General features: G+C 40.4%; 3 protein-coding genes across 4 annotated transcripts in view; 2 read left to right on the top strand and 1 right to left on the bottom strand.

The window, feature by feature from the left end:
- slc2a6 (solute carrier family 2 member 6) overlaps window positions 1-3,632 on the bottom strand; it is an 8,360-nt gene extending 4,728 nt beyond the window's left edge. Inside the window, exons 1-2 of the mRNA XM_005752271.1 lie at window positions 3,217-3,632; window positions 945-1,216 (exon numbers count right to left, since the gene is read on the bottom strand). Coding sequence (XP_005752328.1) covers window positions 945-1,216; window positions 3,217-3,261 — 317 coding nt within the window. The 5' untranslated portion in view covers window positions 3,262-3,632. The remainder of the gene's footprint in view (window positions 1-944; window positions 1,217-3,216) is intronic.
- An 807-nt stretch (window positions 3,633-4,439) lies between these two features.
- ptx4 (pentraxin 4, long) lies at window positions 4,440-8,029 on the top strand. The gene is made up of 4 exons (XM_005752270.1): window positions 4,440-4,615; window positions 5,610-5,788; window positions 6,011-7,014; window positions 7,307-8,029. The coding sequence occupies exons 1-4, from the start codon at window positions 4,490-4,492 to the stop codon at window positions 7,987-7,989; spliced, it is 1,992 nt and encodes a 663-aa protein (XP_005752327.1). The 5' UTR covers window positions 4,440-4,489; the 3' UTR covers window positions 7,990-8,029.
- Window positions 8,030-9,332: 1,303 nt separating this feature from the next.
- The window catches only part of clcn7 (chloride channel 7), a 16,980-nt gene continuing 14,132 nt past the window's right edge, over window positions 9,333-12,180 (top strand). Inside the window, exons 1-2 of one of the 2 annotated variants that reach the window (XM_005752268.2) lie at window positions 9,333-9,588; window positions 10,744-10,821. In XM_005752268.2, the coding sequence (XP_005752325.1) occupies window positions 9,475-9,588; window positions 10,744-10,821 (192 nt within the window). In that variant the 5' untranslated portion in view covers window positions 9,333-9,474. The remainder of the gene's footprint in view (window positions 9,589-10,743; window positions 10,822-12,180) is intronic. The other variant, XM_005752269.2, reaches the window with a different exon arrangement.

Below are 12,180 nucleotides of genomic sequence, written 5' to 3'. Positions count from 1 at the left end.
TTGGCATCTTTCTTGGCCTTAAGACAACAATTCTGATGGCTAAAGATCCAAACAGGACACAAATAAATAAATAAATAAATAAATAAATAGTCTACAGTGTAATATTCATGAAACACATCACCAGGTGCAACTTTGCAGACCTAAGCAGTGCTGCCAAGACAAGAAGATTACTCCTGGCAATCCTTCCAAATAAGCCATCATTTTTCAGCCCTCATTTAACATGCTGACTGAGGCCTGTCTGAGGTTTAGCTCTTGGGTTTTTTGCAGTTTCTCTGAGCAGTGGAGTTAATCTGCTGAGACATTCACTCCTGGGATGGTTGTGGCATTGTGTTCTTCTTCTTCTGCTTTCATAGAGGTGTTCCAATCTTTCATCTCCGTAATATTAACCGTCTTCGTCCCTCACTCACACCACACAGTACCGCCATACTTGTCAATGCTCTTGTCACATCTCGTCTGGGTTACTGTAATTCTCTTCTCTATGGTCTACCTCATAAATCCCTCCATAAATTGCAGTTAGTTCAAAATACAGCTGCTCGTATTATTTTCAGAACTAGATCCACTGAACATATAACACCTGTTCTTAAACAACTCCATTGGCTCCCAGTTCATCCCAGTTTAGTGCATTATGTGCTTTCAGTGGTATTTTAGGTTTTCAAATGTTTAAAGTTGGGATGTCATAGCATCAAAGTACAGAATATAGAAATAAATGATCTACTTACACAATATTACCAATGTTATAATATATGCTATAATCTTCCTCTTGTTCTGCTGTCATACTATTTATATTTTATTCCTGCACAGTTTGTGTGGAGCACTCACAATTTTGTTGTATGTGTACTATGATAACAGAGCATTTCTATTTTTTCTATTCTGTTCTCTGCAAATCTGTCTGTTAAAAGTGTTAAAGAGGGCTTCATGTTGTGTATGCTGTGACTGAGACCAACCCGAGAGTTGTGGGCAACGCCGACATCATAATACTCAGCTTTCGTCCAATCATGTCATTGAGCAGTATGGCCCCTAGCCCCCCGGCTGCAGCACCTAGGGAGTAGATAGATCCGAACCAGGCGGCCTGCTCGGTGTTCATCCTGAGCCGAGGGTCGGTGTCGGGACTCTGGAAATATGGCAGCACGGGAGATGGGTAGACAAGGGAGTAACCAGAGTTGAAGTTCCCCAGGACCGCTGCAAATGTGGCCAGGTACAGTCCAGAGTTTTTAATCTAAGACAAAGAGGTGTGGACACGTTCAAACACAAGATCAACTGCACATATATAGTTGAAACTGATCTGGATGTTCAGTGAATCAATGATAGGTGTGGAAGTGTCCGAGAGGTTTGTCATCCCAAATAAATTAAAAATCAGCATGTTGTCCAGAGAGTAGATATTAAAGGGGGGGGATTATATATAATAATAAAAATAATATAATATTAATATAAATAATAATGAATAATGAAAAATATATCTAATATTTAAAAACTATATTTGTTTGGTTGATGTTTTGAGTTTCAAAGATAAATGAAGGATGAGATTATTGCCTGCATGACTGGTGACAGTTCTTCTATTGACAGTAGAATAACTAGAAAGCAGTATTGTGGAAACTATTTTAGATTGAGCGTCTCACAAAATACAGATGGAAGGAGTTTAGGTATAGGAAAACAAACCTATGTGAAGCAGTTTGGTTAATTAAAAGTCACATACCAGTAAGAGTTGCAACTCAGCTGGATTTTTGGGAAGAAACGTGACCACATGAAACAAAAGGGTTGAAAAGCAGAAAATGAAAGCTTTGGTATTCAGTTATCATCAATCAGGCCCCTGCCATACAAAACTGGGACACTGAGCCAAACCCATCTTTCTACACTTGCATTTGTGCACCTGCTCTATTCAAGTGTGCGATCATGTTTGCATGACTTTGAAGGAGCAGGGACCATGATGAGAGATTTTTTAATTTTGTGATTTGTAGCTTCATTTAAAGGAAGAAGAGGTTGTGAATTGGAGCCAACACACAGAGAGAGATTGAAGCCATATGTGTAAAAGGAATGTGGTGACATCCGGTTTTAAACAGACAGACTGGCGCTCCCCCTCTCTTTCTGTCCTTTTATGGAAAATCTCTGCATTTCTATGCATACTACCTCCTTTGTCAACAGGCAAGCTAACGGTCTCTTTCTCCTTTTATGGAAATGTTTTTGCCAATCCTACTTCCTTGAAAACTTGCTTAAGTATAAATAAAGAATGTTTTGGATGCCCTGGGCGGTCTTTTTCCTCTGGCTCATATCTGTCCTGCACACGTTGCTGCAGGATGGATCGGGCGATGAGGGGAAGTCGTCCATGTGTGCACATGTATAAGATATCTTGAGTCTGAGTTCTTTTGCCTTCAACAATTCTCTCTTGACAGACCATGACAGAAAAGGGAGGTGGGAAGTGATGAGTTAACTTACAGAAGAGAAGTCACGCACAGATTTGTGTATTTTCTGTATTTAAATGTGCAAAAATAGCAAAAAGTAATCAAACCAGTTGAACTTAGTTAACGAAAGTTCTGTGGTGTTTTCCAGAAGTGGAGGAAAAAAATTCAAAACAAGAAACTCTGGATTCACCTTGAAATATTCTCGAGTAATCAGTTAAGAAAGTGACATAAAGCAAGTTGTCTGGAGTTCACAAGCTTCTTGACTTCTGTTTCATTTTCCTGTTGAGGTCATCCTAAAATGCAACACTGCAGTCAGACAAACAAAGCTATGAGCGGTTTGCTTGGAATGGAGAAATCAACATTTCGGCAATGAGCAAATCAAAGTCAGAGGATGGGATGTTTGTGTTGCTCATTGAAAGTTAAATCAGTATAGTAACAGGTGGGATTTCTTTCACTCAGGCCAAGTTTTCATTTATCATCAGAGTTTTGAATCACACTGTAAAATAAATCATGCTTTTTATTTTTCACACATGTCAACTTTACCGTCAAACAAAGAAAGATTTGGACTGTTAACCGTCAGGCTGGAGATAGACATCTCCATTCAGCTGCTGCACTGAACGGTTAGTTTATTCACATAATTTGCATAAACTCAGAGTTTAAAACAGCTCGACACCCACACTATAAACACAGCTTAAAAATACTGTCTGTCTGAAGTGAGAAATGAGTTAGACCATAAACAAAGCGATGTAGACATGATCTTATTTCTCCATTAAATCTTTTAAGCTTATAGGATTTCAAATGACAATCAGTGAGCTCAGACCTGGGATGTTGATTGTCTTGGCAGCAGTGGAGTCACTTCATCCATGTTTGCTTTATGGGAGGTTTTTATAACCGGACTCAAGATTCTGACCGTTGATGATCCTCCACACGAAAGAAACTGAAGTTGTTGTTTAAAAGAAAAAAAAAAAAAGAAACAAAAATCCACAAAAGCACCGTGTGATAAAACGTTATCACAGTGTGCCAAAATATACTGCCCAGCTTTCAACAAAGGACTTTAAAAAACAACAAAAAAACCCAAAAGGAGACGAAAAGGGCTGAATAAAAGTACAGCCAAGTCTGTTTAAAAAAGAGTACGGCACAGCATCTAGTCTGATCAAAGCATTATCTCGATCTTCTGGTGGCCAATGAGCCCGTGTAGGGCTTTCCAGGGTGAGACAATGAAATGACAAAGGCACTGACGCTGCATGTGGGACTTGTGGGAGGTCAGAATGAAAGCGAAAGTAAAACCTCTGTTTGCACTAGACTTTCACATGTGTAACTTTTGATGGAACACTTCACTTTAACATGAGCGTGTATTTAAAGTAGCATATTGGCATCAATGCAATGAGATTCTCCATGTTTAGCCCTGCGGATTGAAGCTGCAGTGTTGCAACTGAGTCATAAGAATTAAAGCAGAAGGGAGGGCTCTGCAAAAGGATTCCTGGATTGGGTCATTTGCACAAAAAGCAGAAGATGAAGAGAGCCAGATCCCCCCAGGCAGAATCAAGGGGAAGAAGAAAGTACAAGCTGCTTCTCCCTCAGCCCACACATCACGAGTTTTACAGCCACATACACAGACAAGTTCACACATAAAAGCCTGCGAACTTACTTCAGTTAACCAAAATATGTTTTTATGAAAATATATTTTCAGATTGCTGTGTTTTGAGGAAGTTCATGAAAGCTTTTAATAAATCTAAACTTCATATCCAAAGCTGAATGGCCATTTACAGCACTTTAAATAAAAATAAATGTGCTTTTATAATAACACACTTAATAAATATTGTGTATCCGATTATTGCGGGCACTTCATTTCTCTTTTGTGTTTATTAATTTGTATTTGACAGTGAAAGAGGGAGAAAGACAGAAGCAGAGCACCTGCTGAAGCCATCTGCATTTCCTCCCAGCTCCCCAGTGATTTTGTGGAAAGTGTTGTTTTCACATAGTGTGTTTCAAGACCAACCCTTTTCAGCTATGTCGTTCTCTTCTCCTTCAACTACACATTCCCAGACAAAGACCGACAGCTTGCATCTATCCTTGCTCCACTGCCCAGCACCATGCGCAGCTTCGTGGTGGGCATCTGGATGCAGGTCCTGGTTTACACGCTTCTGCTGCAGCTTCAGACTGTAAAGGTGCAGGGATTTGATCCAGTTTCCCAGAAACTCCAACGACTTAATGAGCAGGTCAGTCCCTTATTACCTATATTATACAGTAGTACTTATTGTAGTATCATAAACTCAAATTTTTACTTGCCTTTGCATGCATGCGGCTTATTTTAAATTACTTTTTATGTGTTAGTTATATCCTAACTCAAATAACTCAAATCCATCCCTGTTCACTAGTCACAAAAGCTGTGGTACTACCATTTCAATATGGCCACAAATGTTCTTGTTTTCAAAGAATCAGGGCTGTTCTGAAGGTAAAGGAGCTGGGCCCATAGGGAGGTCTCCACACAATCTGAAAATCATCATAATTTTCAGCTGATCCAAAAAAGTTTGGTTTGAAATATAGGACTATAGCCATATGACCAAAAATAAATCAAAATCAAAATAACACCTCACTTGTGAAATGTTCTTCCATGTTAGTTTTGGCATTTCTTTCATTGCAGCATCAAAAAGCATCATCGCGGAATTTGACATTTTTGTACAGGAATGACTCAGCATCACAGCAACAGTCACCTCAAGGTGCTTTACTGTATAGTGCAAGGTAAAGACCCTAAAATAACTCAGATGACCACTTATGTGCAAGAACTTGGCAACAGCGGGAAGGAAAAACTCACCTTTAAGAAAGAAACAGAACCAGGCTCAGGACCGAGCAGCAATCTGCTGCGAGTAGTTGGGGGTGAATGTTGTTGAATAAATGCACGAGAGGGTTAAAAAAGAAACACAAACATTTGCTTTTTATTAGTTTGTTTACTTTTTATGTGACACTATCAGATTAAAGTTGAATATCTGTTTCGCAATACTGTTTCTTATCTGCTGTCATACATGTTATTAGTCATGCTGTAAAAGCACTGAAATCATGGAAAATCTCTTGCAGCACCCGATGATCAGTTGTCACGACCACGTGACACGTGTTTTTCAGTATTTACTGGAGATTTTCAGTATTTTCCTGACCTTGAGGTCAGAGAGCAAACATCTGCAGGAAGACTCATGAAAACGTTTTTTTCCCTGATAGTTCCAACAGTTCCAGGCTTTGACTCGAGCCCGTTTGAACATGCTGGCCCTGAACCAGAACAGGAGTTCCTTGCAGGCGCTAAAGCGGCGTGTTCAAGGCCTGAACGACCATTACCACCATGTATCACAGGACCTGGAACACCTAAAGCAAAGCACAACACAGGAGATAGAGGATCTCAGGTCAGAGCAACCAGGGGTAAATGTTCTGTTCTCGGAGACTGGAAGGGCTGCACTGAGAAGTAATATTAGTTTTGAACTGTAATTTCTCAGGTCATTCAGCTATTTACATGCCATACATGATAAAATGTAGCAGTTCATCCTTAGTCTGATACTAAAAGCTGGATTTGAGAAGCAAGAACACAAGAATACCTAATCAAATATTTTCTCACACTGTCACCACAGGGAGACAAACAGGAAGCTTGAGAAGAAGAATAAGCAGCTGATGGGTCGCCTGACTTCAATGGAAAGAAAGTTAAGGGAGAACTGCCACCAGACTGAAAAAATGACAGCCGATCCTGATCAGGACTTCTTCGACCTCACTCTAGAGCTCCGAAGTCAAGAGGAGAGACTGGCTGCTCTTCAAATCCAGCGTGATGAGTTGCTGATTGGACTAAAAGGGTTGCTGGAATCCCTGAAAAACCAGGCAACACGTTTGGTCCAACTCGAGGGCCGGCTCAGTGAAGTCCTAGACGGGAATGGAAGGCAGAAGATGGGAGAGCCTGTTAGCTCCAACATCACACCTCAGGAATACAATGAACCATGCAGAAGAGGTCAGACAAATAGAGGAGGAAAGCGTAGAAGGATTCTGGAAGGACATATCCAACCCAGAGTGCAAGAAAGCAGCCAAATCCAGACGGACACTGATCACGAAACTAAGCCAGACCAACTCCATGCAGCAAGGCAGCCTAAACATTCAAAAGCTCAGATGCCAGAGTCTTATCTACAAATACAAGTCCAAAAGGAAAATCCTAAAACACATCCAGACCCTTCCCAGCCCCAGGCCCAGATCCAAACTTGGGCACAGACACAGCCCTATCCTTCCCAGCATCAGCATCAGCTAACTCTCCCCAGCATCAATACCACCCACCAGGCTCTGTCTCAATTGCAGGGCCAGACTGATCCCCAAGTACAGCAACCATCCCATTCCCATTCACATCCTGAGGAAACCCCACATTTACAAGACTCCAAACAGCATTCTAGGATGCTGCCCCGTGTTCCAAACCATTATACACCAGAAGACATACAGAACAGGACCAGTCCGGAGGCTCTTCGGCCTCATAAGCCAAGTGTTAGTGGATGGGATGAAGGAGAGGAGGACAAAAGGCACACGATGATTCATAACTTTCTGCAAATTCCTCTCAAGCACAAGATCCCAGCACAGCCAATTCCTAAGAGGGATGCAACCAGTAAGTAAAGTATCTACTCAGATACTGAAAAGGTCAAAGAAAGAAACATTTCAAAATTGTATCATGTTATCATCGAGTGAAAAGCATCACATTTACTGTTTATAGATTTGCGTAAACCCTCTTTTATCTTTCATGTACTGCCTCTCATGCAACTGTTTTTGCTGTTTAGCTCAGTTTGATGTTGCATTCATACAACATTTTAGCTTTTCCATGCACTGTTCAGTTTGTTCATGCGTATGTGTTGGCACCATGTTTAGATGAATTCGAATGCGTCTTCTTTCTCTGTCTGCAGTTTGTAACGTGGACTCCATGGTGTTGTTCCCCTCGGCCTCAGCAGAAAACTATGTCACCTTCTCCCTGAGTCTACCAGCTCTTCTTGAACTCTCTCTGTGCCTGTGGCTTCGTGTGGAGACACAACATATTGGCACGCTGCTCTCCTATGCCACCGATGACAGTGACAATCAGTTAGTTCTTTACGGACATAGGTCCTCGTCTTCGTCTACACCCTTTTCTGTTTCTTCTCCATCCTCACCTTCTTCCTCACCCTCTCTGGACTTTGTCATTAGAGACCCCGTGTATCGTCGTCTCCAGGTGTCACCGCTTCTGGACGCTCACTGGCATCATGTCTGTGTCCTTTGGTCCTCTATCCACGGTCGATTCTGGCACTACAATGACCACCTCCTCGCCTCCTCAGGCTCTGACTTCAGGAAGGGCTGGGAGGTTCCCGGAGGTGGATCTGTGGTGCTGGGACAGGAGCAGGACTCTGTTGGTGGAGGGTTTGATCCTGCAGAGGGTTTTGCTGGGCAAATGGCTGGGTTCAGGTTATGGAACCGGGTGCTTAGCCCATCAGAGATAGAAGGAGTAGTGGCAGGAAGAGGTGTGCCCAGAGGAGTGGTGCTTGGCATGGAGGATATAAAGGAGGTGCATGGGGCGGTGCATCATGTGGCCTGTGATTGTTTAGAGTACTGTGGCTGATAATCTAATCAAGGAAAAAAGCAGTGATCATTTAAGCAATTCCTTTTCTTTTTTTGTGCAAAGGTTATGTTTGTGAATGTAAACACTACCGTGCTATCAGTTTCTACTTTAACTACAGCACTTATAAAAGTATTATTATTCGTGGACTCTGTAGCAGGGTCAAGCCTGAGACCAGGACAGCTGGAGAACGCCAGAATCCACTCTAATAATCATAGCTACACAAATATAAAGGATGCTTTGATAAAGATTTCAAAGTATTCTTACTGAAACAAACTATAATATAATTATAATGTTAAAACTACTTTCAAAACTAGCGTTGTAATAGCGAGTGTCGCAAACTAACTAAGAGACTGTAACTAAGAAATTAGCTCAGTTTATATGCCTACTCACGCCTCCTGCCTTTGCTGTGTTACTCTAAAATTAAAATCTGTACACAGTATGATACATGCTACACATATAATTATTACTTATTACTATTTACCTTGTTTCTTGCCTGTTTTTCTAATAGCCAATGTATCAAGCAAACTGAACTTTAGCAGCTTATGTGAATATCAATAATGTTCTTATGAATAAAAACTCTCCGCTTTCCATGACTCTCCATGAATCCAGTGCTTTCCCTCTGCAAGTGCAAGTCACATTTTTATAGCTAAATCAAATGAAACAATGAAGCTTATGGTATTTCACAAACTGATACCCGTTTCATTAGCAATTCTTTTATGCCCCTATTCCTTATTAATTACTTTTTAGCTTTATGTATTTTTAAAATCTTCTTATTTATTTTCCTTTGTTTTCCATGTGGAAAAAATTTGAGTGACAGTTTTTCAGGTTCATCAAAATTATTTACATTACATGTAAGTTTGAAATAATTGTAGTGCAGAAAAAATTGATTAAAAGGAACTGATATGCTTGGAGGTATGCAGGATTTAAAAATCTCAAACTGGTTCTTGATTCAGAACAATTTTTTGCATCTTACCCCTTTGCCACTGCACAGGTGTTAATAACAGGCATAACCTCTACGTTCTTTGTAGACATGTTAACTAACAAGTATTATTATTATATATATTTAAAATGAAGGGAACAAACTTTGGAGCTGCAACAAGTTAAAGGCACTCCCATTTCCTCTGAAATGGTAAAGTCTGGCTGCGTTAGAGTTCAGATGAAAATAATACAGTTTACTTGCATATACAGTCTTTAGTCACCTAATTATTGTTTATAATATAATATAATATAATATAATATAATATAATATAATATAATATAATTTTTTGCCATGACTTTCTGGAGTCTGAAATACTGAAAAACGTCAAATCCCAGCAGCCAACGCGCCCCAGGATTGTTTTTGACCCTGCACGCGAACCTTACAAAGCGTCACGAGTTGCAGGAATGATTATGGGGAGTTGAGAGAGAATAATAGTTGTTTGGCAACGACGGCTGAAGTTAATGAAGCGAACTATTGACAGCTCGGCGAATTAGCGGGGAGCCACTATGGCTAACATCACCAAGAAAGTGTCGTGGTCCAGCCGGGGTGACGACTCCGCTTTGACCGGGGAGGGGACACCGTTACTCAACGGCACTGAGATACCGAAACCTTCCAGAAAGGTTAGCATGGTGGCTAATTTACCTTAACAGCTATTACCTCCGCTGCTTCCCAAAGAAGATGCTGTGTCGTGTTTTATTAGCTATCCTAGGCTTTTGTTGACTCATGTTTATAAATACTGCATGGGCTATGAATGCTTTTAATCATTTTAATGCACGGCCGCGCACACAGTTTTTACTGAGGTGTTGTTGATGTCTGGTGACTGTTACTCATATAGCAGCAACATGACTTGACCCAGAGTGCATTTGAGCATAAAGTCAAATGAATTGAGGATGGAAGTGTGCAAGAATTCACGAAGACGGCGAGTACACATCAAAACAAGGGAAAACCACCAAACATGCAGAGTGTGTTTTGGTTTGCAATTCTGGATGGTAAATGCAAACCCAGTCACAAAGTTTTGTTTGTGACTGGGTTTAGAGGGCGAAAGTAATAGAATTAGGCCTATTCAAATTAAGTACATGATGCTCATAATTTGTTTCAGTCCTCCTGGAAAATAATCAGATTATTGCTAGTAATTCGCTGTTACTTCCATTATTTCCTAACCTGTTTGACGCTGGAAAACACCCTGGGACAAATTGGATTACCTGGGCTACAGGTAAACTGTAATGTGACTGCTTTGGGAAGTGTGATTATCCCAGCACGATCCAGTTACAAGACCTGCAGACGTCTGCCTGTCAGAGTAATACTGAAATATTCTGGAAAATCCAACTTCCTTTTTTACTGTTACCGTTTCTGCCTGTGTGGCATTAGCCAACATGAAAGTAGTCTCACGTTAATCCCCTTCCAAATATGCGCATCCAAAAATGGATGTTTTCTCATTTGCATCAGAAAATGTAAAGGTATGGAAAAGAACATGCTTTTTGTGTGCATTTTCTGTTGTAGATTTTTTGTTTGTTTTGAAGTCGAATATTTCTTCAATAAAGGGAGCAATAGAGAGCTTCTTACTCTTAAAAATCTTACCCGACATGTATAATTTCATATGAGTCCAACATCAAAAGATGTCCAAAAATAGACTTTAGTCTCCAAGGAGAGGGGAGAAGACTCTTGTGTTAGTTTCTTAAATGGATACCAGCAGTTAACAATGTAACGTATCATCCTGAAAAGTCCTACACATGGCCATACTCATATATTTATGTTGCTGTCTGTGATGTCTTTAGCTGTCCGGATCAGGCAGTGTATTTCGGATAGGCAGATTCAGCACGGTGGATTTGGAAGATGATATAACATCAGAAGAGGTAAAGTTTGAGCTCCCAACATCTCCGCTCTCTCTTTGTCTTTTTCTCTTCTATTTCCCTTTATTAGCAGTTCTTGTTTTAGCCTCTTAGACCACGATAATCTTTCCCAGCATTCCCCAGCAAATCACTGCAGTTGTGACTAATGCAATTCAGCCACATGCTCATATTTGTTTACTGTGCCAATGCCTTGACTGAGATAAAGTTGAAGGTTGAGACTGAGCTGCTTCCCTCTGAATGATTTGGGAAAACTTACACAGAAATTAGTCGCTCACCAGCCAGAATAGTCCAGTGATGCTTGACTCACTAGGGGCACGTGATTGGAAACTGTCTGCTGGTTTCCACTGTGAGGCACTGCAAATAGCAAATTGATCAAGTCCATGCATTTGAATATATGTTCATTACATTCATTCATTACATTTTACTTAACTACTTCTTTGCAGGCTAAGGATACTTAAACCAGGACAAGAAATCCTCATACATACACTCTGACACACAGGACCACATACTGATACTTGAGCCTCTGTTAGCACGACAGGATGTCCCATCTGTTCTGCTTCTTCACACAAACCATCTGATTCAGTTATGTTTTCATTGGCTGACTGGCTGGAATATGATTTCAGGCTTGTGATTTGCTTGAGTATGATAAACAAAATGTTATTTCCAGCTTGTTTGTGGCTCTGTGAAAGTAATTTCTTTACTTAGTTGCATGCTGCACAGATGGATGGCAAGCTAAAGCGTAATTTATGGTGCTGCAAATGTGTCCGTCTGCCTACGTGTTTATATTTGGACAGGGAGAGGGGTTTTCACACATCGCAGATGTGCTCTTGTGTAGCCTCACAAGATCCTGTCGTCTCGCTGCGGGAAGCGGATGATGTATGCATTTGCTGAGTTTGATTAGCTAACAAGTGGGCTGGAATAGGGAAGGGAGTGACAGTGGAGGTCACTGAATATCCAAAAAAAACCCATCTGTGTAGGTTCTCAGTTATCCAGGCATGGCGATATGACCAAAAATATTTATCTCGATATAGATTTGAAAATTTGCGATAACGATATAATTGACGATATAATTGACACTAGACAAGATACTTTACAACTCCACAACTTTATTTGTGCAAAAAAAAAAATCAAGGTATTTTCAATTAAACGAGCAGCTGTTTTTTATGTGCATTAAAGTTATATAAAAATTTAACAGTGCAAATGCAAATTCCTTGCTGAAAGTTTAACCAAAAGAATCAGAATCAGAAAGGGTTTTATTGCCAAATGTTGAGCAGGTTTACAACATTAGGAAATTGCTGCGGTGCTTCAGTGCAAACATACTGTCATAAATTGCGCTTAAATAGGCATGAAAAAATAAAAGTA

This window comes from Pundamilia nyererei, unplaced genomic scaffold, assembly GCF_000239375.1.
Source record: "Pundamilia nyererei isolate P.nyererei 1_Seehausen unplaced genomic scaffold, PunNye1.0 scaffold00350, whole genome shotgun sequence".
In the NCBI taxonomy this organism is placed as follows: domain Eukaryota; kingdom Metazoa; phylum Chordata; class Actinopteri; order Cichliformes; family Cichlidae; genus Pundamilia; species Pundamilia nyererei.
The sequence above is the reverse complement of the archived record's forward strand: the minus strand, read 5'-3'. Positions and strand labels throughout refer to the sequence as shown.